A 26523-nucleotide genomic window follows, 5' to 3' on the forward strand; every position below is an offset into this window, starting at 1 on the left:
TGATACGAATTAAATTTATTATTTTCCAGTAGAGTCCCATTGTGCAAAGCACGCTTTTCGAGTGTGTGTCTTCAGCTCAATGCAAAAAAAACGGAAAAGAAATACAAAAGAGGTGAAAGGTGAAGTGGGGAGTGCAAAGTGGAAGGCAGAAAGACTTGTTTTATAAATGAAAATTCATTGAAAACTGATAGCGTGTGAAAAATAAACCAAACGAAAAGTCTGTATAAATATGAAGTGTCACTGGTGGAATATATCGAATGACGCAGATGCGCTACTAAAAATTATAGATACCAAAAATGAGACAAAAAGTATATCATTATATGAAATACATAAATATATTTTTAAAAGCCTAGGACATTTAATTGGTTGTTATGTTAGAAATAAAATATAACTTTTATTATTAGACGCAATGTTTATTATAAAGCTTTTTAGAATATTTAATTTCTTAGTTATTTCGGAAATATTATGAAAAGAGTATTCAAATGTGATCAAAATCTTTAATATATTGTGAAAGCCGCTTTGATATCTCTTTTATTGGCGAATATATGTCAACTAGTGTTTGGCAAACTTTTCATTCCGCCAAGCTTTTTGCGTCACACAATTTTTCCAGGGGCAATTAGCAGCAGAAGCTAAAGCTCGATTTGTTTGCCATCCATAACCCGGAAAGACACTAATTAAAACAAATTGACGGATTTACAAGCAATGTTGAATGGAAGCCATTCATATATTTTTTTAAACTAAAAATGAAAACAAGAAGAACGTTATTTGTATGTATTTAAGTATCCCGAAAAGGTATCGTGCTGAAAATGTATGTTCCATGAAATAGATCAAATCCTTTGAAATACATGAAATAAATAGCAATAGATGTTAAATGGAATTACAAATATCATTCGATTTCGGTTCTTTCAAACAGCCGACCAAAATTGACTTTAAAATAAAACGAAAACGGGCTTAACTGGGTTAATACGAGTCGAAAACTAAAAATAAATTTTAAAAAAGTGCAAAAACTTTTAAAAAACCTTTTAAAATTATCTTTGTGTACAAAAAAAAAGGTTTTTGGCATTTTTGTGATACATCAATCGCTTGGAAGCGTTTAGTAGATATTATTTTGTAAACTTTATTTAAGGTCCATCTTTGAGCATTTCTTTAATATTTATTAAATTACAACGGAAACCATTTATGCACTTATCGATTTTCCTCAGATTTTTTATTTGCTAGCCTACGCTTGGCAAAATAATATTAGCGTAGAACTTTTTCAGAAGACTTCAAAATTTAGTGACCATCCATGGACTCATAATTTAAATTCATTTATGCATTATTTCCGCGAACCACCATTTTGCGGGAAATAATAATTTAATTAGCTCAAACTACGACGGTGGCAGAGGAGGACGAGTATCAGAGTCCCCTGAACAAAATTTTGTATGCATATCAGAAATACCAATTACTATATGGCAACATTTTACTGTCCCCAAAGCCCGTTCCAACCCTTATTTGAATTTCATCTTCATGCACTAGCCATACAACGATCCGAGTGTGTGGCTCTGTGCGCTGGCATTTTCAATGGTGCTCAGGCATTAACGTTCAAAAGTCAATTAGTGGTTTTTATAAATGTGATTAAATTAAGTGACAGTGTTGTTTACTGTTTTTCGCTTTTTGGCTATTAGCTTCATTTTAATTGGGCTAACATCGCATTGAAAATTGGCTAACAGGGTAAGGGTACAGGGGTATTGCCCTTGTATTGTGCAGGTATATTGGATAATTTAACTGTCACTGACTGAAGCCCATCAAGAGAGTGCAAAGGGGTCTAATACATAGAAAATTTGCAAATCCGAAAGTCTTTTAAATTTCGCATTTCTGATAAGGTGGCATAGGGTATGGTCTTTAGGGTAGTTAGTAAAACTATCCATTAAAACTATTAGGTAAAAACATGCAACGAAAAAAGCACACGTGATTTTGGAAACGAAAACGTAATTTTCTTCCTGTAGGTTCTGAAGAATTCACGCAACATCGAAGAAATTTTTCTCGTTAATTTCGTCGTGAATCTTTTTTTCTAGGCATTTTCAAATTTATTGTTAAGTCGGCCTTTTGAAGGCCTAAAAAAATTGCCTTAGTGTAGAAGATCGTGGATCCTCACACTGGGCGAGTTATTGGTTTTAGTTTTCAACTAGCAATAATCGCAGCTCAGTTGAAACTTCATAGCTTACGATATTGCCACTGCACAAGGTTGGTGATAAATTAAAGTAAATTTTTAAGAACCTCTAGATGAAGAATGCTTGAACAGCTTGGGAATTATAAGTGCAAATATACCGAAAGGATGTGTTCAACTAGACAACAAAGCTTTGCCAGAAACCAGTTGCCAATATGTACCCCCTTAAGTTAAGTGACCAACTTCAATCGCATCGCTCCTGGTGTAAGTGAGTATTGAAATTCTTGACAAGGGCTGGAACTGGTTTTCCCAGCTATTGCATTTTTATGACCTTCTGAGCTTTTTGCTCTATTTCCATCTACTTCAATGAAGAGCGTTGCCCGCATCGAACCCGCAGCTCAACCTCAGCAACTCACCCCTCGGGACCAACATAAAATCGAATAGAATGGAAATGGCAGCTGCAGTGAAAGGGTCAACTGCTTGCCTGCGTCCGGGTCAGATACTTGGATTATGCGAGTTAAGCCGCTTGCCCGCAAACCGGCCAAATTGTAAGCTTTAAGGCAGGCTTCTACCGATTTCGCCTTAAAGTTAAGAGCCACTCAACACATCAAGGTTCCATCTCAGAAAGTCCTGCATCTCCACGGACTTTCGAGACCCCGGACACAGGACGAAACTGAAAGCCGACGATTAACAAACGACTCCGTTGGCCCGCGAAATGGCCAAGCATTGCGTTTTGTAATTTAAATGGCCCTTTTATGGTGGCGGCCATAAAATGTACAAATAAGGGTTAATTATGCCCCGGTAGTTGACGCCAAGCATGCCAACATAAGATGCCCAAATTTGTGGGTGGCAATTGGGTCACGGGAATGTAAATAAGTGTGAATTTAAACGAATTATATGTCAGACTCTGCTTGAAATTAAAGAGTCTGAAGAAGACAGGAAGGTTGTATACAAGATACTCACAACGCAAAGATGTTTGCCATCAATTTAGATATTTTATAAATTTATTAAATATTTTTTAGTAAAAAAACTGCTAATTTAAAAAAAAAATAGACATTAAAGAATTTAAAAATATTTATTAAAAAAAATTGCATTTATTTTGGCTTGTTGAGAAAATAATTGAAATATTTGCAAGTTAGTAGTAGTAAGTAGTAAGCTCCCTTAAAAATGAAAAAAAAAAGTTAATACACAAAACAATTTTAAGTTTTAATAAATAGTTAAAAGATATTTTATATTTTATCTTTCAATTAAAAAAATGTTTAACCTTATGAAGAAAGAATTTTTTTCTGCAGGATGCCTTAAAATATAGCCGTTCATTATATTGAGCTTATAGCACTAACAGCGAACAAATCATTTAACACACAACTTTCTCAGCTTCTGTCAAATGTGACAGGCCCACCAGCTTATTAACCCTTGTCAGCCACGCCCCCGGTAACAATTCACTAAACGGATGTTGGCAATGTATACACGGCAAAGGCAACAACTACAACATGGCAAACAAAAGCTTCCCTTTTCTAAAAAAAAAGGAAGAGAACACCATAAAAAGCAGACTCACTCGATTGCCTCATCGACGAACCGGAAACAATTGACTCGATTACCCGGCAAACAAAAACAACTTGCCAACATAAACATGACAGACCAATAAAAGTAACAAAAAAAAGGGCAACAAAAAAACCACACAAAAACATTGTGAGAAGTGCAAAGAGTGCGTGTGAATGGATGTCGAACGGTCGGGGACTTGGGTTAAATGTGGGTCGAGCTCTGTTTAGTTTCCGGAGTCTTTCACACTAGATTTCGCCCCATTGCTCTAAGGACTTTTTTGACAGGGTTTTCTGATTGTTTTGATTTGAATAAATGTGTTTGATTCCCCTTCCCTTATTTTGACTTCATTGGGCGAATTGTTTACGCTGTTGCGAATGTTTAAACCACATTGTACTATTTGTATTATTGTTGTTTATGCCACAATTCACTCTTTATTCAAGTTTCAAAAAAAATTTCTAAAAAACCGCAAATTGTTTTATTGGCTGTGTACTTTTTTGGCGGATAAAATATTAATTGGTATTTATGGGTTGATAGCAGGGACGTAGGCAGGAGCCCCAACACTTTTCCCCTCTTACCCTCTTCTCTCGGTTGAAAACCTATGCAAAATATAACTTTCAAAAGTATGCTACACATAATTTTTTACCCCTCAACCAAATCCTGGCTACGCCACTGGTTGCCATGCATTTATCGCACACATAAGAACACTAGGGCGGTCCAAAAAATAAAATTCTTTTTCTCCCCCTTCACATGGTAAATGTGGAAAATAAACTTCTTTTTGATTTAGACGTGCGAAAGTTTTTATAAAAATTACTCATACGACACGTACGACAGTTTGAATTTTTATCGATAAAAATCGTTCTCCCATTTCTAGTCCTGTCAAAAAATATGGAATAAATGGTTACAAAAGGAGAAAAAAATATCAAATAAATGGTTGAAATCTACGACATCTCGAATAAAAAACTTTTCGATCTAAGGTGACAGTGCGTATGAGTAATACACCTTGAAGACAATTCACAGACCATTAATAAACCTCATTCTCATGTTCCCTTAAAAAATCTTTCGTAAGTAAAAGGAATAGAAGATTCGATTTCAATAAATCACATCCTGGCTGAATTTTGTACAACTTCCATATTTTATCCTTCCAAAAAAAAATTGTAAGTTAAAAAAATTTTAAAAATCTTATCGCTCCTTTTTTAGTTGTTTTGTTTAAAAGTTTTAATTTGGTACAAATAATTTAAGGGTAGTTGCACGTAATGCAGTACTCAAATAATAATGTCGTAATTCAAGAAAAAGTTTTTTTTCGAAATGTTACTCTATTTATTTTGTATTTGTTTTAATCAATTGACGGTAGCGTAAGTTAAGAACTTCGTACATTTTATGTACTTTGTAAGTATGTCAATAAAACTCATCTACAGTGCTTAGAAATAAAAATAAATTAAATTGTGCGTATGAAAGAGTTGCGCAAGCCGCTTACGCCAAAAGCATTTTCAACAATATAAAATGGTAATATGGAACTGAGAACCACTGATTTTAAATATCCTTATTCTAGGCTAAATTATATTTTCGTGAATGTAGGCAAGATTTCCACTCGTTTAGTTCGCAATTCTCTTGGTCTTTTTCTTCTTTTTTGTACTCGATGCACTGGAAATTTGCTCTAACGATGAATAACCCGTCGACGTTGAATCACGGCTTTGTCGATATGTATGAAGGGGCTTTTTGGTCAGCCAGAATCGAATGAAAAAGTAAAACTCCGCTTTTAAAGCAAGCATGGGTAGTATCTAAAATAAATTGGTTGTAAATTGTTTTTCAATGAGTTTAGCCGTGGTCATACCTTTTCCTTCACCGAGATGCGCTGCACATGCCACAAGAACTCGGCTACTCCAATCAAAATTGAAATAATTATGCCCGCGATCAGCACTACAAATAGACCCCCCACGGAATCCATATCAAACTGGCCGTCATCGATGGTCGAGGCATTGTTGTCACACGTGGTTGTATTGTCGTTAAACCATTTGTTCTTTAATGTGTAAAGCACGCCCTTCTCACTGAGCTTGAGAATTCCAACGCTGAGGTTGGAACGAAAGTCAGCATCTGTTAATAAGACATTAAAGTATAGAAAGATCAAAAGAAGAAATGATGTTAGCTTCGGCAATCCAAAGTTTATATACCGTTGCAAATTATTTTCATTAATGTTAGATTTAGATGGGCATAAGGACATGACTAGGATAGTTTTAAATACTTTATGAGGTGAGAAAAGGATCCTTCTACCTGTTAAATTATTTTCAACAAATAAACAAAATCTAAAAAAGAATTTTTAATTTCCAGTTCTTAGACTAGAACTTCTTTCTAAACTTCCTAAACTTAAAAAAACGGTTTGGACTTCAGAATTAATTTGACTACTTACTGAGCGGGACTGCAATACCGTAGTGCTTCTCTCCAAAACTCTCCCCTATCTGGGTAAGCTCGCAGTTTCGCTGAACGTGGTACTGCAGATTGGTGGTCTCCATCAGGAATGCGTAGCCTCCTTTGTTCAGCTTCACGCGGTCCACTCCCTCCTCATTGTTCTTCGTAAAGGCATCCGGCTTAAATGACAACATCTTGTTCCACGCCATCCGATTTTCAGTGTCGTTCGATTCCGAGAAGTAAACAGACGTAGCACCTCCACGGATTGTGCCAAATTGGACCTTGTTTTGGTCAACGAGATTGTGGAGGGAGCGGATGTCGCCAGCAATTTTTGAAGAGGTAATGAATGCAGCCAATTTGGCTATGTAAGTCTGAGAGATAAGCAGAGCGAAGATCCACCAGAAAGCTGTCAGCAAACGCATTGGCAGTCCCCTAATAAAAAAACGTATAAAAAACTACAAAATTCCAACTTAAAGTTCACTTGCCTGGGCAAAAGATCGCAGCCCTGATTGAGTATTGATCCCAACACCAACCACATGGTGTTATTCAGATGCCAGATATTCTCCCGCTCCAGTTCGTGATTCTCATTTTCCACTGGCTGCTCCCACTCATATTGATCTATACGACCGGTAAAAATCAAGGCGTAAGCCGTGATGATCATCGCAATCATTACATACATCCAAACAGCGACTCCATAGGGATTAAGGAAGGCGTAAATATCTGCCTTCGGTGGCGCCTTCTTGTATGATAGAATACTTATCCCCAGCTGCATAAAGGGAACAGTAAAATCTACAACCGTCCGGCGTGCCTGCGTAATGGTCAAGTCACAGATTCCGATTTGTGCATTCTAGGGTAAAATAAAGCAGAGTCAGAGTCAGATTCAGTTAACAAATTTATAATCGAGCATAATCCACAAATAAATATCATATCTAAGACATTTCTTTTGTAACTGCTATATAAAGTTTTGGTTAATTTTCTCTCAATATATCGCTTTACGAAATAAAGGTGATGAAAAAGCAATGAATAAGTGCCTAAGAAATAAGTTGATGAAAAGTGGTAATAAAATGGCGATGAATATGCGTCAATTTCGTGCAGTGATGAATCCCTTAGACATGCTAATGATAAAATCATCGCTATTTTTCATAGAAATCATACTTACGTTATCAATCAATTGCCGTATAATGCCATCCCATTCATCTGTGACAGGATCATAACTCCCATATTTATTATCCTTGACTGGTTCAAAGTTGAAATGGAATTTGCATATCTCTCCCAACTTGTACATTAAATCCACGGCGTATCCCTCGAAACGTTCATTTCCCTCAAAGTGCTGTCCTTCGGGTTCCACGCTAAAAAAAATCTTCTTAGTTATTATTATTTTGTTAGTATTTTAACTTACCGCCAGCTGAAGTACGGTTTGCCAACCCGAGTTGCTACTGTATAACTAACAGGCTTTTGGGAGAAATCCTCTTTGCCCTGAATTCGCCTCTGTTTCAAGGCTTGAGTTGAGTTATCCCTTAACTTGTCATAGTCCACCAGCTGGAATTCCTTGTTCCATATATGAGTTACACGATCAATGAGTGGGTTGTAAACTTCAAGATTAAAATCTTCGCGTTGGCCATCCATATTTATCTGCAGCCTTTGAGTCTTAAAGGGAGGCTTTGCACTTTTAGGGGAAATCTGAAAAACATTGGAAGTCGAAACTAGACCTAAAGAAACTTTCGGGTTGATATATCCTATTGTAATAAAATTGAAATCAAACAAGAAAGGAATACCCTTTCAGGTACATTTAAAAATGAATAATACTAAAATGTTACATTACATTTCGAATTATTTTTCAATTATTTCTACAGCAGCTATTTAATATTATCGCCTAAAATATTACAAAATGCAAAACTTCGCAGATTTTTCTACAACTAAATTCGAAATTTAGAAATACTCAAAAAATTATATTCCCAAGAGTAGATTACTATATTTCGAAAAACACAAAAATTCTAATTTTTGTTCATTTCTATCCATTACTTTTGAGACTGGTTCAATGGAAACTATAGGATTTAACCAGACTAAATCTTGATCGATTGTTAGACGAATGTTAAAAGTCCTTACCATTTTCATTTGTTTTACCAGACGCGGTCCTGGCTGCCAAAAGCCGCGTCCACAGCTTAACTGAGGAATGTAGAATCCAGGTCGCTGACTTATTTCCAAAAGAGCATTGTAGAACAAAACAACCGAATCATATACAAGCTGAGTTAGAAGTGAAGAGAACTTAAAAAGAGTAACTAGAATGAGTCAGAGATTAGATAAAAAATATTCTGCAATCCTACCCTGGTATCAACGTAGTTGTCAAAAACATCAATCTCATCGTGAACTGGCGGAGGAATATAGGTTCTTATCCTGACAGCCGTCACGGCCACAGTAAACTCCCTGGAATAAAATTGATCTATTCCACTCACATGTGTATCCAAGTTCGTTAGAAATAAGTGCTGTGCAGAATAAAAAAATTAATTATCAACATCCAAAGTATAACAAAGCTATTAAAACGCTCACATTAAATGACCCAGTCATATTATATTCAATCGATGCCTTGATTACGTCCACTAAAATATCGGACGGGCAATCCAGAAGAACAAACTTTTCACGAGCGTTGTTTATGCGTTTCCAGAGTATTCGATAGTCATCTCCTCGCTCGAATTCCTGCATCTTGATTCCTGTTTTATGGAGTTGTTTCCATGCTAAGATGTGCTGCAGACGATTGAGGTCTTTGGGGGAAGGGATATGTTAGGATGTCATAGGAATGGTAAAAAGGCATACAACAAACTACTAAGACATTTAGAGCTAGATGATATAGAACATAAAAAAAAGAAACAATTATTGTATCTGTCTTACTTTATTTATTAAACTACATATTTAAGGGGCCTAATTTACTAAATTAAAACAACCGGTAAATTACTATATAAGCAGTTTAGACGTTAATGAATGTATAAGATTAGCATTTGAAATTTTTAAATTTTCATGTTAAAGTATGTGCAAAAAAACAAACGGCAGAGATGGAGACATTAAGGGCCTATGTTGAGTTTATTTCATTGATTCTTCAAGTGATGCTGATCAAGAATATATATATACTTTTTAATAAAAAGTACTTTAATATAAGAACTACTATCTTAATACTGACTATAGTAAAATAAATAAATATAAAATAAATGATTACAGTACATACGAGCACTCTTCTCATAGGCAATCGTAAAGGACCTCCAGTCGAAGCTCTTACTAGACAAAATATCTAGAAAAGCTGAAGACAGGAACAGTTCCATCGGCGCAACATTCACAGTGAGCTGGTGGTTTAGACGCTCCCTGCCCGATTGTTGGGGATGCCAATCGAACTGCATATGCGGTATACCCGTCATGTTACACAGAACTTCGACAATATCTAAAGGTAAACGAGAGAAAGAGAAAATATGGAGAGTGAGCGAGAACGTATGTTTATCCCTAGACTTGTATATTTTTGTTTAGAAAGATCTGGGGAACTACCAAATCACACAACGAAAGTGCCGATCACAACACAAAGAGCACAACACAACAGAAACAAGTGTGGTGGGGATTTTTCTTGGCATGGGTTCAAATTGCCCCAACCACCAGACGCTTTATTTACTGCGAAAATTTTCGATCCAATGCTTTTTAGCCCAATTTCACGACAACTTGTGTGAGAGTGTTTTGGATATTTTGAAGAATCATTAACGAGGTTGACGAGCCTTTAGAAGTTCTCTCAAGACCCGCAGACTCCCCATCTTTCCCGCTCTTTCTCTATTTTTCTTTTATGATTTTTTTACGTACATATATGTATATGCAGCTAGGCATTATTTTATGACGCCGAACCATATGATTCGTTTTAAAAATAATTTAACTAAGGGGTATACAAAGGAAAATGAAACTTACCGCTGTTTGTCTTTGAACTTGGTCCGAAAATAGCAGCCACCCCATTTTCAATCAAGTCACAAGCTAACGGAGTGATATTAAAATGAAAACTGGAGCACTAATCCTATACTAAACAGACTCACAAAGATCTTGCAGAACAATGCTGTCGTCAATAGTTAGATAGCGCTTAACTGTTTCCAATCTGAGAGCGGGATTTATGGCATTCACTTCCTCTACTGCCACACTGAATGCTTCAGCCAACTTCATTTCGGAGTCGAAAAAAATAGCTCCTAAACGAAATCAGTCCATATATTTTGTAAAATGGCCACCGAATCGAACTGAAATTAGTAACCAACCAATTTTTACCACTAAAGTATCTTCATTGGCGCCGCTGCATAAAATCAATGCCAGAAGAGCTAGGAACTGTAGAGCAGACATGCTGTCATCTATACACAGTTTTTATATCTTTTTCTCGAAAAACACTTGGAGAACCCCTCAAGTTAATCGCGCAAACAAAATAATTCCGACAAAAGAACTCGGCCAGATCCGTGAACTGTTCGAAAAGCACTGAGAAAGCTCTTCAATAAACTGAATATTTTGAACCTATGCCTTGGCCGATCTATGCGAGACTTACTACGTCATCGAGAATAAAAACCATTGTGGGTGGAAGGAGCGTAGCGGAGTCTGATTTGTTCTCCGGATTTTCCACTCGCCGGGGAGAGCAGCCATCACATGTCTATAGTCTAGACTCTAGACCATGCAGACACGAGCAGTTGCTGGAAATGGACCAATAAATGAAAACTAAATGTGCTCTAAAATTAGGCAAGCCGGACGCCCCCGCAAACTAGCTAAATAGATGGAAAGTATGCGGGAAGAGACAAAATTTAGTCTAAAGATCGAAAAGTGATATACACAGAAAAATACATTTTATAGTTTAAGAAATTAAGAAATTTATAGAGTCGAAGATGTCGACTTTTCATTAAAATTTTCAGGCGTAAAATATATTCTGGAATTATCCGCCCAAAAAAATAAAAAAATTCTACGATTTTTAAAAACATTTATTTATCGGTTTAAAACTTTAAAAATAATTGAGCTAATATTTCACATAGTTTTAAGAAAAGGTAATTCATAATGGACCATACCAGAATATATTTTCTTTTGACAAATTTTTTACCTTATTACCCTCTCAAAAACTCAATGTCTCGTCCAATATACCCAAATGCGCTTTCTGTGTTCTAAAGTTATTATATATATTTAGCTCGATGTGTAGGCACACACAAATGGTCCATGGATTTCCCCATTTCTTGGACAAGTTTTTTCGAAAATGTCCAAGTGAAATATTTTAAGAACTCCTAACTGATCGTCTTGCTGCGAGTTTTCTCCTTGGAACTGCGCCTGGAACCGGACGAACGCCTCGACGAGGATTTGTCGCTGCTGCTGGAGATCCTCATCGGCTTCTTGCGGACCCAGAATTTAAGGGCAAAGGCGAGCTCCGCCTTGAGAGCCTGCCACGGAGTTACTCGCTCCTCCACTGCCACGTTCTGCACATTCCACAGGAACTCAAAGATGCCCAGGATGACGCCGGTTAGAACGCCACCGGCCAGAACAAGGAAGACGCCGCCCAGCTCAATAATCGACAGCTCGTCACCGTCCACCTCGTGAAAGGTGTCGCAGGTGACATTGTGCTTCTTCCACCACTTGTTCTTCATCTTGTACAACTCGCCCTTTTCGCTCAGCTGGAGGATGTGTACGCTCAGGTTGGTTCGGTAGTCGGCCCCTATATAGGATATTTTAGAAAATCAAAATCAGTATTCATTGCTTCGGAATCCGTATTCACTACTCACCCAAGGGGACGGCCAAACCGTAGTGCTTCTCTCCGATCTGTTCACCAATCTGGGTGAGGTCGCAGTTACGCTCAACGTTGTAGGTCAGACTAGTGGTCTCCATGAGAAAGGCGTACTTGCCACCCTCCTTACGCACCCGAGCCACCCCCTCCTTATTGGTGCTAGTGAAGGCGGAGGGATTGAAGTCCTTCATCTGATTCCAGGCCCGCTGGTAATCGGTCTCATTCGACTCGGAAAAGAACATCGAGGTGCTGCCGCCGCGCATGCTGCCGTAGTGCACTTCGTCCTGGTCGATCAGGTCCTGCAGGCTCGTTATGCTGCTCTGCCACTTGTTGCTGGTCAGGAAGGCGGCCAAGTTGGCCGTGTAGGTGCTGAGCATCATCAGGGCGAAGAACCACCACATTCCCGTGAGAATGCGCATGTGGGGTCCTCTGTAAATGTTATACAATGAATACTAATCAAATTAGCTGCGATTATATTAGTAATATTTTTAGTAAGTAATCTTCGTTTTGTCCATTATATAAAATCAAAGAAAATATTGAATACACAAAGTAAACATGTTCCTGTAAAATCGATATGGCCAACATGCAAAATCCATATCGTTTTTACATGAAATACTTATTTCGACCAGGTCAAATTTACCTGGCCGCATATCAAATTAAAAATGATCTTAAATAATGTAAAATCGATCTACATTTCATATCAGTGTGGTGTAGTAACATTGGTATGATTAATGATTTCTATAAACAATCTCCGACCTTGGCAAAATATCACAACCCTGTTGCATAATAGAGCCCACCATCAGCCAAGTCGAGTTGTTGACATTCCATATATTCTCCAGTTCATCTGGATCCTGAATAGCGGGATTCGGAGGCAACCATTCGCGATGCGAGAGCCTGGAAAAAATGTATTAGGCACATTTAGCACAATTTAGATCCAAACTAGACCCACCTGGCTATAAAAACGAATGCCAGAGTCATGACCAACTGAGCAAAGATCATATAAATCCAGACCTCTTTGGCAAAGGGTTCCAGGAAGGCAAACTGATTCTTTGGTTCCGGCGGACTCTTGTAGTGCAGAATGCTAATGCCCAGCTGCATAAAGGGCACTGTAAAGTCCACCACAGAACGTCGCAGTTGGGTGATTGTCAAGTCACAGACGCCAATTTGGGCATGCTGAGGGAAAAACGGAGAAGATATTCAATCAAGTAGAGTAAAGGTAACTTTTTCGAGGAAACCTACATGGTCTATCAGCTTGCGTATAATCCCATCCCATTGCTTGGTCTCTGGGTTATACTTGCCATTGCCATTCACGATCATGAACTCGTAATCGAACTCCATTTGCTCGGACAGTTTTCTTATCAGATCCACGGCGTAGCCCTCGTACTTATCTCTTCCTCTAAAGTTCTCGTGGTCCTCTCTAAACGGGAGTAAAAAGTTCTAAAGTCTGCGGAAAATCGGCTAAATGGTCCAAACCAACTTCATCATAAAGTAGGGTTCCTCGTAGTGCGTTACCACTGTGTAAACCCTGCGTTGCTCCGAGAAATCCTGAGTGCTGTCGGCACTATCCAGTTCCAGGCTGGTGCGACGTGTCTTGATTCCGTTGTCCGGCGTCCAGATCATCATGGGCTCATTCACGGTCGGTTTGTAGATCTCTAGATTGAAGTGGGTGCGCTGCCCGTTTTCATTCAGCTTCATGTTCTCTGTCTTAAAGGGCGGTTCAACGTCGTCCTCGGAGATCGTCTTCATTTCGTTAACGATAAATGGTCCCAGCATCCAGGGAGCGGAGCTGCCGCAGTGCCGATTGGGTGGGTGAAAGGGCTGCATGGCAGCCATGACATTTCGGGCAGCGCTGGCAAAAAGGACCACGGCATCGAAGATGAGAATGGGCAACATGGTTTGGTTGCCCAATATTTGCTATGGAGCAAAAAAAAATAAAAATTAGATCAAAGTTTGCAAGTCCCTGTGATCCCACTTACATCCACCATGGTAATGCGAGTCTTCTTTCTTTCAAATGGATTCGGATCTACTGTCTTCATCCGTACTGAGGTTATGTTGGCCTTGAAGTCTTCATTATAAATATCCCTCAGTCCCGAACTGTGCGTGTCCAGATGCGTGAGAAACCAGTTCTAGCAATACGTTTCTGATTATTTAACAATTCTTCTTATTTTCATTAAAACAACCTACCCTAAATGGTCCTTGCAGTTTGAAATCCATGGAAATCTTTAGTAACTCCTTTAAGGTTTTCGGCTCACAGTCCAGAATTATCCGCTGCTCGTGAAAGGTCTCGTCAGCTTCCTTCCACAGAATTCGGTAGTCTTCTGCGTAGTCTGCCAAATTTCGGAGCTTGACATAGTCACTGTTGAGAGCTTGAATGTTCATCAGATCCTGCAGACGGGCGAGACCTAAGAAAATAAAATCGGTACTAATATTGAAACATTGTTTTTGAAAAAGTTTTACAGATATTCACACATATTTCAATGGGAAAAAAACTAGAAATATGAGTTTGAAAATATGTAGCAAAAATTAAAAAAAAAAAAGGGTTTTTATTGGACAATAAAAAATTATCCCCATAATAGGATGATCTTAAAGAGAATACATACGTTTTTTTTTTTTAAGTTTTAATTTCTCTATTTTTAATGTTTGATATTCCCAATCCACAGAACAAACTGATTTTCCCACTAAATTTTTTGTAATGAATGTATGATGGGGATAGAAGGTATATTCTAGCTCTTTATACATATCTGCTGTTTATATCAAATATCATATCTCATATCCTAAGCTATCACTTACCCTCTGGCGTCTCATAGATCAAAGTGAAGGTGCGCCACTCGTAGTTGGTTTTGATGATCTCGTAATAGGCTCGCGATAATACGGACAGGGAGGGTGCCACATTGACGGACATCTGATGGTTGAGGTGCTCCTGGCGAGTGGCCTCCAACTTTAGATCGTACTCTATGTGCGGAATGCCGGTCGTGTTTGCGATTTGCGCCACAATATCTGCGATAGAAGGGGGAGAAACCGTCACATCGCGAACATATGTTCTTAGCCTTACCCTCTCTCTATGAAAATTACGTACCACTGGCTGCCTTTGAACTTGGTCCGAAAATAGCCGCAACGCCATTGGAAATCAGCTCACAAGCTACACACGGAAGATGATTTTCCCATAACTTGGTGCTCTATGAACCGAAGATGTTTACTCACTAATCTGCTGCAGAAGAAAACTGTCGTTGGTGGGCATAAAACGTTTGATGGTCACAAAGCGCAGCTCGGCAAACTTGAGATTGTTGACCTCACGAAACGCCTGATCGAAGCTGAGTTCGATATCCTTTTCATTTTCGTAGAAAATTGCACCTTCATAGATGGCAAAGTGTTGTTACTTAGTTGTTACTGATTTTTGGAGAAACATACCCACTGTGATTTCATTGCGACCGTCACCACCAATTGCGAAAGTAGCCTCGAAAAAGGCGATTATAATTATGATGAATGCATAAGTGCTGACTGGACCGAAATGCATTTTTCTGTTCTCCAAATTCTTGTTTACCTCACACGAAACTAATAGAATTTTTTAAATGCAGCAGCCATTTCGTTTCCACTTCTCAACTGCATATGTACAAATCTATATCTACAAAAAAGGCGAACACACACACAAACAAAATTCAAGTTAAATACAAAGTGGTGTGTTCTTGGGAATCTATTTATTCACGCAACGGAAGCACCCAGTCTTGGAGCGCCTCGCACGCCTACTGACTGCCGGATCGACTGGCACGGCACGGCCAAGATCTAATGGGATCTCAACCGGGGCGATCTCTCTCCAGTCTTCAATCGCCAGAGAGTGGGCCTCTCGCGGGACTCTTTGTGGCGCCCTGTCCATGACGTCGACGGCATCAGTCAGTCTGGCCGGCCATTTTTCACTTCCTCGGGTTTTTCCTCTCTATTGTTTTTCCTTTTTGCAATTTCGTGCCAACTTTTATGACGATTGATATAGATCAAAAAAATAGGTTTTTGGATTTCTTAAATGTTTTGGTTGTTCTTCATCGTGAAGTATTATTGTGCGCCATATTTAGCGGAAGTGCAGGGTATTTGGATTGGATATTAAATTTTCTATTAATGTCTAAATTCATCTACAAAAACTAGCCTTTCATATACCAATCACTTTGAATTTGCATCATTTCAATCACATCTTTCGTCGTATGCGATGATCGTATATGACAGTTGATCCGTGTTTCGGTGACTCTATAAATGTGCATAATGGATGCTCTTCGGTTATATACTTTTCAACAGTCAGCAAAGAACCATCGCCCTTGTACAAAAAGCACAAGCCCTTGACAGCGTCCGGGATAATTTTGTAGTTATCCGACTCGTTGTAATAAACCTTGCCATTGTTCCAAGTGATGAAGCTCAGATCCTGCTGACTTGGTTCGAGGCGACGACGGCCTGCGAAAATATCAGCCCAAGGGTGACTTTTGACCACAGCGGTCTTATAACTGCGCAGGCTCTGCTCCATCGATGTAGCCAGACACACTGAAACCCTTGCCATCACGTGTGCTTACGAAGATAATGGTCTAAAAGTAGAGGGAAAAATATTAGCTGATATTCTTTAACTTTTTAGGTCTATACAATCACTATAAAAATAACCCATTGTTGGTAGTCCAACCTGCGAAGATCCGATATTGACGAATGAGAAACCGAGTAAGAGGTATTGAAAAAATTAAATGGATTGCATACCAATATTATAAAAAATCAAATAATTCAAGAAAAAAGTAAGGTGAAAGTAAGTGATGAAGCTCAAGTGATGAAGCTCAGATCCTGCTGACTTGGTTCGAGGCGACGACGGCCTGCGAAAATATCAGCCCAAGGGTGACTTTTGACCACAGCGGTCTTATAACTGCGCAGGCTCTGCTCCATCGATGTAGCCAGACACACTGAAACCCTTGCCATCACGTGTGCTTACGAAGATAATGGTCTAAAAGTAGAGGGAAAAATATTAGCTGATATTCTTTAACTTTTTAGGTCTATACAATCACTATAAAAATAACCCATTGTTGGTAGTCCAACCTGCGAAGATCCGATATTGACGAATGAGAAACCGAGTAAGAGGTATTGAAAAAATTAAATGGATTGCATACCAATATTATAAAAAATCAAATAATTCAAGAAAAAAGTAAGGTGAAAGTAAAAAATTTTAAAAACTTGATCACGGTTTTATTTGTACTCAAAAAGGTTACTCCAAAAACAAGATTTGGAGAGCTAGTTTGTATGCCTCAAATCATAGTTTTATGATCCTGAACTAGATGATGTTAGCCTGGTTTAAACCTTTTTTAGATTATCATTTTTAATTTTTAAACTCTGGCTCTGAAGTTTTCACTACTTTTGGCACTATCCTAAACGCTTAAAAGATATAAAAATATATCCAATATGTCTTACCGAAATCGTTTTCGTTGCATTTGGCTTTTCGCGCTCGGCAAGAGCCATGGTCAGCGGATCGTTAGCGACACTGTGCTCACTAAAATAGAAGAACGTTCCCAGGGGGGAAAAGGGGGCCTCGTTGAACTGGGATGGTGTCATCACAATAGTTCCTACTGCGGATCTCAAGGGAACTAATTGGTGAATTGCCTTGTCGTTGGGGAGATAGCGCCTGTCCTCCGGCTTAATGAACGAATTTAGATAATTATCGTAGGCGCTACCACGCCTTCCATCCATCTTTTTCACTTGCTCTCCGGTTCGAAGTACCGTGGAACCTTGGGGTTTTATCAGCATGTCGGGAAAGTGCAGTCCCGTTCGCTCCATTTCTGCAGCCCTTCTTATAAAAATGTCTGTAGCCGTTCTAGTGTAGTAATGACAGCCAAACAAAATGTAAATAAATATCAGAAATACACACGAAACTCCGGTCAGGGGACACACACACAAAACAATTACACTCAGAAAATAAAACACTCACATTCCGAAGGGCTTTTTCCCGTCCCACACAAAGAGCAAAATCGCGCTCTTGACTGAAGTCCATCCACACACCACATAACATCCTCTTTAAGATGGCCACTCAGGGCAAGAACGTGGACTTCAGCGTTTTGGAGTTCGACAACTACAATGATTATATCACATCGTTCGCCACCGTTAAGGACTACAGATATCTGAGCAATCAGAACACTATCAAGACCATCGTCCAGCTGGGCTACCGCACTACAAAGATCCCCTATACCGCAGAGGAATATGTAAAGAGAGTTGACATAGCCTTGGAGGCTATCAGGCCAAAGACAGCCCACGTGGGTTTGTTTAGCGATCTTATGGCGCCAACAAACCAAGACCCAGTACTTCTGGAATTTAAGTCCCGCGAGCTGCTCAACTTGAACAAGATTCTTTCGGTGAGTCTCACAATTACAGGCTGTCATTCCGTAATGTATTTTATTCTTTTATTCATTATTTTTTATTCATTATTCAAGATAAATTTTAATTTGATATGTGGTCAGGTAAATTTGAAACCCATGTCATGTAAAAACGACATGGGTTTTGCATGACCTGAAATTTACATGACCATATCTATTTTTTATAAAACCTTTTAAAAAAATTTTTTTTTTTTTTAATTAGTGCAGGTTAATTTAATATTTTGAAAGATCAAGATTTTCAATATATTTTCCAATATTTGTTCCAAAAATACTACATTTGGTATTAAAAAACATTTTTAAAAATTTTTATGAAATAAAAATAAAAATATGAAGTTGATATGTTTGACACATAAATTTGACATTAATCATATCCGCCTTTTATTGGTTTTAAATAAGGTAGAGGGGACCATTAGATTATACTTCCAAAACTTCGAGGAGTTTTAAAAATTTTTTAACAATTTTATATTAGTTTCCTCGTATTAATTCAACATTTGTCTTACAGACCATCGTCTTTACCTCTTACATCCATGCCGACGGTTCGGAGATCTCCGGCTACATTGACCTAGACATGAGCTGGCGCAACTGCTACCGCGAGGCCATGAAGCACACCGACTGGCGGGGAGTTTTTACAGGTCGATCGCGACTGAAGCCCATGCCCCACCACCTTAGCTACTCGAACCCTCGCTATAACGTTGTCAAGTACACCGACAGCGATAACTACCAGGTGATGCACGATCACCACTATGGACTGATGTTCATGCACCGGGGCGATCACAAAATGATTTCGGTGGGCGGCCAATTCAACATGTACTCGAGAAACGCCAAGCGTTCGATGGTTTACTCTCCCAAGTTCGGATATGTTGTCTTCTACGATCACTTTGTGCGCAAGAAGGTCTAGTTTTTTGGGATATAGGTCAAATAAGTCCATATCAAAATTATGTCGGTGATGTGATCATTAAAGTGTAATAGGATTTTAATTTTAGCCAATGAAACAGTCCAAAAATAAACTGTTGAAACTAACGCAAATTTGTATTCTTGGAAAATTATAGAACGTATTACTTTTAATGTATCATTTTAAGTCCTCTCTTATTAAAAATTGATTCTAAGTTATCAGTGTGACAGTGACTAATTTTAAAAAAGTTTAGAAAATAAAATCAACAAAATGCTAGACGAATCCGAACTTAGTTTAAGGTGTCTTTTTTTGTGTGAAAAATAGGTTTAAGGTTATATTTTATTTTTTATCGCGAGTTTTGATAAAAAGATAACGGTCATCAAAGTCTAGTTTTACTGATTTTAGAATGCCCTTAAATGTGTCTTTACACAACGCATACAAAAGCTAACACAATATACAATTTTTTAATCAACTTTACCGAAAAACCAATGACAGGTTTGTGTAGCATTTACTTAATCTTACTTAATTACTTAATCACTGATTTTTGCTCTCTGACACTGACGAATCTCAAGAAATTAAAATATGCTATAAACGGAAAAATGTAAAATTTAAGCATTGCTATAAATCATAATGGAAGACAACACTTTATTGGCACCGCTTCAAGTGGGAGCAAAAACATGCTGCCCAAAGCTCTCAGAACAATTTATATTGTTTAGAATAGGCAGAGCAAAACAAACTGCATTGGGCCCTCTCTCGGGATTTTTTTTCGCTCGCGCGTCTTTAAAATTAGCATAGCTCTGATTGTGTTCTTATTTCACATGCTCATTGCATTGCAGACCTCCGAACATCACAGTTGAAAAACGCGTGAAAATTTTGTCTTCAGGAGCTTTACATCATCAGAAAAAACCATAAAATCAAATCATTTTAATTAAATGGATACATCGAAGTCATAAAATGCAAAATGTATTTGGTATTCCTTACTCAAGTCCTACTGATTGTGTTCCCAGCTGTCGCTGATAGAAATCAGTTTATGGTGGGTAAGTGCTTTGAAATTAGGTCACTGCCTCGACTGCGGATGCAATTTTCGCATATTTTCTAGGCAGCATCTTTACATCAGACAAAGATGAATCGGAAATAGCATTTCGCACAGCGGTGGACCGTGCCAACATAATGGAGAGAAACATAGAGCTTGTTCCAGTTGTGATGTATGCCAACACGGATGACAGTTTCATCATGGAAAAAATGGGTAGGAACCCAGAAAAATTCTGAAAAAAAGTTCTTAACAATCAAAAAAACTCTTTCAGTTTGCAATTTGATTTCTCAAGGAGTAATCGCCATTTTTGGACCCAGTACAGGCAGTAGTTCGGGCAAGTATTTAATGATTTTATTTAATTATTTAATGACATTTAAGTCTAATAACTCCATTGCAGACATAATTGCCTCCATATGCGATACCCTCGATATACCGCACATAGTATATGACTGGATACCCAATGAATCTATACCAGATCGCGAGCACTCTACGATGACTCTTAATGTCCATCCCGATAACCTCTTGTTATCCCAGGGTCTTGCCGAAATTGTGCAGAGCTTTGGCTGGCGTAGTTTTACAGTTGTCTATGAGACTGATAGAGGTAATTACTAAGATCTTAATGCTGTAACGATTCTAATTTTGGGCACAATCCAGAGCTCCAACAACTTCAGGATATTCTGCAAGTCGGTGAGCCGAGCAGCAATCCAACCACAGTAAAACAACTGGGACCGGATGACGATCACAGGCCTTTCCTCAAGGAAATTAAACTTTCCACTGATAACTGCCTGATCCTGAACTGTGCTCCGGATAATCTATTGAAAATATTGCAACAAGCCAATGAGCTGAAAATGTTGGGCGAATATCAGGTTCTTATTAAAACAAAAAAAATTAACAAATTAATTTTTTCAACCCTCTGGTTTTAGAGCGTTTTTATACCGCTACTGGATACCCATTCAATCGACTTTGGTGAACTTTCCGGTGTTGAAGCTAACATAACCTTGGTCCGAATAATGGATCCAACCGATTTCCATGTCAAAAACGTAGTACACGATTGGGAGGAGCGCGAGAAACGCGAGGGGCGTTACTTTAAAGTCGAGCCTGAACGGGTAAAAACTCAGATGATACTGATCAACGATGCCGTTTGGCTCTTTTCTAAGGGACTGACAGAGCTCGGAATTTTCGAAGAGCTCACTGCACCCGAACTGGAATGCAGGCGGAAGAAACCCTGGCCATTTGGCAAACGCATTATTGAATTCATGAAAGCGGTAAGTAATTCAACGAACTGATTTTCTTCTTAATATTAGAATATTTATTAATCAAACTTCCTTAACTCAAATTTCCTTTTAACACGAATGGTTTACCCTAACGTTACAAAAGCTACAACAAAATAATTATGCTAAAGATTATAAGTATTATAATATTTATATATCGGTGACATTTTAACATCTTCACAAACAAATTAAGTTCGAGTCATGAAATTTCAAGTGTTTATCAACTGAATTTTCTTTTAACTCGAATTGTTTATCCTAATGTTGGGATAGCTACAATGGTAGTAGGTTTTAAGTCCATGTGAAATTATGATAAAGATTTTATGTATTATACTTATATATCGGTGAAAGTTCAAGTGTATATCAATTTTATAACTACTCAAAAACGTTTAGAACTATCCGCAAAACATTTATAGTCCAATCCAATAGAAAAATTCCGTGCTTGCCAAGATTTTGATACATTCATTATTAGTACACCAAGTCATTAAATAAAATAGTCGCTGTTTAAACCATTGCTCATAGATGAAACATAAGTTTGTATGGGACTTTTATTTAGAACTTCTCAAATATCATCAAAAGTAATAATAAAATTTGGAAATAGTTTAATATGGTGTGTTATATAATGATCATTTGCGTTTCATAGCGATCCGAGGAAACTTCCACTGGACGAGTGGACTTTAATGAGTATGGTCAGAGGAGCTTCTTCACCCTGCGATTCATGGAATTGAATTCTACCGGCTTTTTGGATTTAGCCACATGGGATCCGGTTAACGGTTTGAATGTGCTGAACGATGACGAGGAGAGCGAAAAGAGAGTGGGCCAAAAGCTGTCCAATAAAACATTTATAGTGTCCTCCCGCCTGGGAGCCCCATTTCTCACCCTGCGAGAGCCGGAGGAAGGGGAAGTCCTAAGGGGTAATGCCCGTTACGAGGGCTACTCCATAGACCTAATCGAGGAAATTGCAAAAATGTTGAATTTCAAGTACGAGTTCCGAATGTCGCCGGATGGAAAGTACGGAGCTCTCAACAAGGTTACCCAGACTTGGGATGGTATCGTGAGACAACTGATCGATGGGGTAAGTAATATTAACTAATGATGTAGCCTCATAATAGTAATTTTCTTATTTTTCCTGTACTTAGAATGCTGATCTTGGAATCTGCGACTTAACGATGACATCTTCCCGTCGCCAGGCAGTTGACTTTACTCCCCCTTTCATGACCCTAGGAATCAGTATATTGTTCTCTAAGCCTCCCACACCACCCACTGATCTGTTCTCATTTCTATCGCCATTCTCCTTGGATGTGTGGATTTACATGGGATCCGCGTATCTCTTCATTTCCCTGCTGCTTTTCGGATTGGCTCGTATGGCGCCCGACGACTGGGAGAATCCTCATCCATGCAAGGAACCCGAGGAGGTGGAGAACATATGGTCTATTATGAACACCACATGGCTTTCGATCGGCTCACTGATGGGACAGGGCTGTGACATTTTGCCAAAGTAAGGGGAGATCTCTCAACCACCGAGTTTCCAATTATAACAATCATTCTCTTTTAGGGCTGCCTCCACCAGATTGGTCACCGGAATGTGGTGGTTCTTCGCTCTGATGATGCTCAACTCCTACACAGCCAACTTGGCGGCCTTTCTAACCAATTCCCGTCAGGGGAACTCCATCAGCAACGCCGAGGATCTGGCGGCCCAGAATAAAATTAAGTACGGCGCGATGGCCGGTGGTTCCACAATGGGTTTCTTTCGGGACTCCAACTTCAGCACATACCAAAAAATGTGGACCGCCATGGAAAGCGCCAGTCCCTCGGTTTTCACAAAAACCAACGATGAGGGCGTCGAAAGGGTACAGAAGGGCAAGAATCTGTATGCCTTCATGATGGAGTCCACCACCTTGGAGTACAATGTGGAGAGGAAGTGCGATCTGGTGCAGATCGGCGGCTGGCTGGACTACAAAAGCTACGGCATTGCTATGCCCTTCAGTGAGTGTTGAGTAAAATCGAAATTCCTTTCCTAAATTAAATTATTAAAGTATAACCGACATCTGATCGTAATCAGTTATAAAACTAATTTCGGTTTTTAGGCGTGTATTTTTTAACGAAGCCACTTTTTCAACTTTGACGAAAGATAACTTCTAAACTAATTAATGGATCTAAATATAAATATAATTTATAAGAAAGTTAAAGGGCATTCTATTACCTGTAAAATGAGTCTTTGATGGCCGAAATCGGTTTATCACAACTCAAGTTAGAAATTAAAAAGGAGTCAAAAACGTTTTTTACACTTAAAAAAAATTGGTACCATACAAAAAATTGCAAGTGTCCTTTTCTTAATCAGAAAGACGTACCTTAACGAAAAAAACGGTTTCCTTAAGTGCGTATTTCATAGATTTTTTTTTTGTAAACTGGTGTTATTGACTTATTATCATATTTTACCTACATATATTTAGATTCTCCTTATCGCAAACAAATCAGCGGGGCAGTCCTAAAGTTGGGAGAACTTGGACAGCTGGCCGAATTGAAACGAAAGTGGTGGAAGGAAATGCATGGCGGAGGAAACTGTGGGAAGAGCGAGGAAGGAGGCGGAGATACCCCCGAACTGGGATTGGAGAACGTGGGCGGTGTGTTCCTGGTGCTGGGACTCGGTTTGTTTGCAGCCATGGTTCTTGGATGTACGGAGTTCCTGTGGAACGTGAAATCAGTGGCCATTGAAGAGAAGGTAATTTCAAATATTTTTAAAATCCCATAATGTACTAAATTATTCAAGTTACACTCAGAAAATGAATCGCCCTGAATTTTAGAAATCCGCCTATGGATTTGCTTCACTGGCGATTTTTTTCTTTAAAATAAAAAAATTTTCTACTGGTAAAGAAAATGTTCTTCAAATTAATCAAAATTTATTAAATTCAAGAAATATTCCAGAAATATAGAAAAAAATCGCCAGTAAAGCAAATCCATAGGCGATTTTCTAAAATTTTTTTTGAGTGTACAAATCGTTCAATTTTTACAGATCTCGCTAAAGGAAGCTTTTAAATCAGAGGCTCTATTTGCGGCTAGTATTTGGATCACCACCAAACCAGTACATACAAGTTCTGGCTCTGGCAGCTCGTCTTCGTCCAGTTCCACTTCAAGTCGCACCAAGCACTCTTCGAAGTCGCAGGGCTTGTCTATGAAAAGCCTCAAGAGCTCAGGCGAACATGACGTAGAAGCATCGGTTCACAACAAGCTGAAGAAAATCGGTTCAATGTTTTCACTAAAATCACAGAAGACAACCACTCCGCCGCCGGAGATTGGCTGGAAACTGGACAAGTCAACGCAAATGGATGAAGTACCAACTCCTGAACCGGAAACCGAACCCGAATTGCTACCGGAGGTCGAGCCAGAGCTTCCGCAACATCGGCATCGTCATCACCATCATCATCATCGCCATCACCACCACCATAATCAAGGAGATCAGGGCCATGACGGAGGAGATCCATCGCATATCGAGTAATGACGTTTGCTTGCAAAATTAAATATCTTTTAGACCTCTATCCACCGATTTTGTTACGCCAATATTAAATACCTTTGATAATATGCATGATTATGATTTTTCCGAAACCTTACATCTCAAATTTCATAAAAAATTCACACAGTTAAGCATTTAAAATAAATTTTTTTAAAGTTTCCTTTTTAAAAATGTTTCAACTTTATTTTTTGCCTATTTTAGTAGCTTTTTTTAAAAAATTCCTTACAAGTTTCTGTTAAATGTAACACTTCTTATCCGACAATATTAATTACTTTTAACAAGTTAATTTATTATTTAAAAAGTATTAAAAAAATAAAAAATAATTATTATAAAATGTCTTTGCTTTTAAACCCTGGCAGGGGGTATTATATTTTTGGTCGGTGGATTGTAACGAAGTGGTGAATATGTTTCCGACCCTATGAAGTATATTATCGGATTGGAGTCGTATTTGTTTAGGTGAAATGTCGACCGTGAGGCCTTCTTCTGTTTCCAAAACAGCTCCGTCGATCCAAAAAGGTCCGTCGAGAAGGGGTTTGCCCTGGTGTTTCCAGTAGTATTTCTCAATTTACAACAAATCCTTCGGAGATGACGATTATGGGTTGGGCGATGCTATGGACCCACATGCTTGTTCATTTGGTGGCCAGAACGACGATCTCCTTGCGAATCTTGAGTGATCTCTCTGTGATTTATCTGTCGGTTAAGAAAAAAATAGTAAAAAAATGTGTTTATTATTTAAATACTTGGCACATATCTTAATATAAAATATAAAAAATTCAGTGCATTCGGCACAATTGTGAAATATTTTATTAAGTAAGGCAGATAAGGCGTTATGATTTTATAGCGTAAAATAAATAAAAAATCGTTCCGAAAACAAATGTAGTACACAGTCGAGAGATTTGACGGAATTCTTCAGAATCACAATGCTATCACGTACATACATACCTTTATGTAGATTTGGGTTTGAGTTATATTTTGCTTTCGCAATCGCTGATACTACAATTGGCATATAGAGCTTTTTCTGGTAATTTCGGTCTGAAGAAAAAGTACTTCAGTAGTTTAGTATTAAGGAACTGCAGAGTAAACTGGCCATTGCTGAAGCTCTAAACAAACTCAACGATGATCTTTTAAAGGAAATAACTGATAAAACAAGAATGGAAGCTACCTTCGGCCAGCCGAAGCTTATATACCCTTGTAGATAAAAGAATACTCACTCGGTGCAGTTCCAGGGATTCCAGATTCAGCGTTTCGATTTATTTCAATTTTGTTTTTAAGTAGTCAAGAATCAAAACGCCTACTTCCTACAAAGTTACAATGAATTTTCTTATATTTGATTGGGAGCCTTAAGATATAGTGGTCCGATCCGGCTGGCTCCGACATATGTACTACCTGCAATAGAAAGAAGACCTTCGGGAAAGTTTCATCGCGATAGCTTTAAAACTGAGAGACTAGTTCGCATAGAAACGGACAGACGGACAGACGGACAGACGGACATGGCTAGATAGACTCGGCTATTGGTGCTGATCAAGAATATATATACTTTATGTGGTCGGAAACGTCTCCTTCACTGCGTTGCAAACATCTGACTGAAAT

The 26523-nt window shown here is 38.5% G+C and overlaps 5 protein-coding genes, 1 long non-coding RNA gene and 1 other non-coding gene across 8 annotated transcripts; 2 read left to right on the forward strand and 5 right to left on the reverse strand.

Moving 5' to 3' along the window:
* Window positions 1–2081: 2081 nt before the first annotated feature.
* Window positions 2082–2226, reverse strand: LOC123003276 (U4 spliceosomal RNA). The gene has a single exon (XR_006412508.1). It is a non-coding gene; the product is annotated as a U4 spliceosomal RNA (small nuclear RNA).
* A 2298-nt stretch (window positions 2227–4524) lies between these two features.
* Window positions 4525–10940, reverse strand: GluRIIB (Glutamate receptor IIB). The gene is made up of 13 exons (XM_017157332.3): window positions 10360–10940; window positions 10147–10293; window positions 10025–10087; window positions 9309–9518; window positions 8639–8850; window positions 8416–8574; window positions 8198–8356; window positions 7491–7771; window positions 7251–7440; window positions 6577–6938; window positions 6093–6523; window positions 5520–5779; window positions 4525–5466 (listed from the first exon to the last, which is right to left on the reverse strand). The coding sequence occupies exons 1-13, from the start codon at window positions 10439–10441 to the stop codon at window positions 5281–5283; spliced, it is 2742 nt and encodes a 913-aa protein (XP_017012821.2). The 5' UTR covers window positions 10442–10940; the 3' UTR covers window positions 4525–5280.
* A 237-nt stretch (window positions 10941–11177) lies between these two features.
* On the reverse strand, window positions 11178–15393 carry GluRIIA (Glutamate receptor IIA). Of its 2 annotated transcripts, none has more exons than XM_070212302.1 (12): window positions 15262–15393; window positions 15051–15200; window positions 14926–14988; window positions 14640–14846; window positions 14034–14251; window positions 13826–13975; window positions 13327–13763; window positions 13089–13266; window positions 12799–13022; window positions 12606–12743; window positions 11848–12278; window positions 11178–11780 (listed from the first exon to the last, which is right to left on the reverse strand). In XM_070212302.1, exons 2-12 carry the CDS (start codon window positions 15085–15087, stop codon window positions 11356–11358), a joined length of 2508 nt encoding a protein of 835 aa, XP_070068403.1. In that variant the 5' UTR covers window positions 15088–15200; window positions 15262–15393; the 3' UTR covers window positions 11178–11355. The 2 variants fall into 2 exon arrangements, with proteins under 2 accessions (XP_070068403.1, XP_017012808.2); XM_017157319.3 differs by having other exon boundaries at window positions 15258–15387.
* A 630-nt stretch (window positions 15394–16023) lies between these two features.
* On the reverse strand, window positions 16024–17708 carry LOC108067923 (cilia- and flagella-associated protein 299). The gene is given in 3 exon segments (XM_017157202.3): window positions 16024–16351; window positions 16353–16411; window positions 17274–17708. Coding segments are annotated over 3 exon segments (750 nt in total). The 5' UTR covers window positions 17637–17708.
* Window positions 16419–17218, reverse strand: LOC138912261 (uncharacterized). The gene is made up of 4 exons (XR_011417773.1): window positions 16976–17218; window positions 16874–16904; window positions 16575–16812; window positions 16419–16503 (listed from the first exon to the last, which is right to left on the reverse strand). It is a non-coding gene; the product is annotated as an uncharacterized lncRNA (long non-coding RNA).
* A 22-nt stretch (window positions 17709–17730) lies between the features above and the next one.
* LOC108067925 (cilia- and flagella-associated protein 299) lies at window positions 17731–19206 on the forward strand. Its single transcript, XM_017157204.3, has 2 exons — window positions 17731–18208; window positions 18732–19206. Exons 1-2 carry the CDS (start codon window positions 17879–17881, stop codon window positions 19125–19127), a joined length of 726 nt encoding a protein of 241 aa, XP_017012693.1. The 5' UTR covers window positions 17731–17878; the 3' UTR covers window positions 19128–19206.
* Window positions 19207–19977: 771 nt separating this feature from the next.
* On the forward strand, window positions 19978–25060 carry clumsy. Its single transcript, XM_017157201.3, has 11 exons — window positions 19978–20158; window positions 20221–20367; window positions 20426–20488; window positions 20552–20755; window positions 20809–21020; window positions 21078–21419; window positions 22066–22497; window positions 22562–22920; window positions 22978–23408; window positions 23876–24144; window positions 24436–25060. The coding sequence occupies exons 1-11, from the start codon at window positions 20083–20085 to the stop codon at window positions 24916–24918; spliced, it is 3018 nt and encodes a 1005-aa protein (XP_017012690.2). The 5' UTR covers window positions 19978–20082; the 3' UTR covers window positions 24919–25060.
* Window positions 25061–26523: the final 1463 nt, after the last annotated feature.

The sequence above is a fragment of the Drosophila takahashii genome, chromosome 2L (genome assembly GCF_030179915.1).
Source record: "Drosophila takahashii strain IR98-3 E-12201 chromosome 2L, DtakHiC1v2, whole genome shotgun sequence".
NCBI lineage: Eukaryota > Metazoa > Arthropoda > Insecta > Diptera > Drosophilidae > Drosophila > Drosophila takahashii.

Excerpts from the sequence above, each read along its gene's own strand:
- GluRIIB (XM_017157332.3), bottom strand. The coding sequence starts at position 10,441 with ATGTCTGCTCTACAGTTCCTAGCTCTTCTGGCATTGATTTTATGCAGC. Across the intron at positions 10,294-10,359 it reads TACTTTAGTGGTAAAAATTG|GAGCTATTTTTTTCGACTCC; the intron begins GTTGGTTACTAA and ends GATTTCGTTTAG. Across the intron at positions 8,851-9,308 it reads TGCCTATGAGAAGAGTGCTC|ACCTCAATCGTCTGCAGCAC; the intron begins GTATGTACTGTA and ends CTTCCCCCAAAG.
- GluRIIA (XM_017157319.3), bottom strand. The coding sequence starts at position 15,363 with ATGCATTTCGGTCCAGTCAGCACTTATGCATTCATCATAATTATAATC. Across the intron at positions 13,023-13,088 it reads TACGCAAGCTGATAGACCAT|CATGCCCAAATTGGCGTCTG; the intron begins GTAGGTTTCCTC and ends TTTTTCCCTCAG. Across the intron at positions 12,744-12,798 it reads GCATTCGTTTTTATAGCCAG|GCTCTCGCATCGCGAATGGT; the intron begins GTGGGTCTAGTT and ends CATTTTTTCCAG.
- LOC108067925 (XM_017157204.3), top strand. The coding sequence starts at position 17,879 with ATGGCCACTCAGGGCAAGAACGTGGACTTCAGCGTTTTGGAGTTCGAC. Across the intron at positions 18,209-18,731 it reads ACTTGAACAAGATTCTTTCG|ACCATCGTCTTTACCTCTTA; the intron begins GTGAGTCTCACA and ends TTTGTCTTACAG.
- clumsy (XM_017157201.3), top strand. The coding sequence starts at position 20,083 with ATGTATTTGGTATTCCTTACTCAAGTCCTACTGATTGTGTTCCCAGCT. Across the intron at positions 20,489-20,551 it reads CAGTACAGGCAGTAGTTCGG|ACATAATTGCCTCCATATGC; the intron begins GCAAGTATTTAA and ends ACTCCATTGCAG. Across the intron at positions 21,021-21,077 it reads AAATGTTGGGCGAATATCAG|AGCGTTTTTATACCGCTACT; the intron begins GTTCTTATTAAA and ends CTCTGGTTTTAG.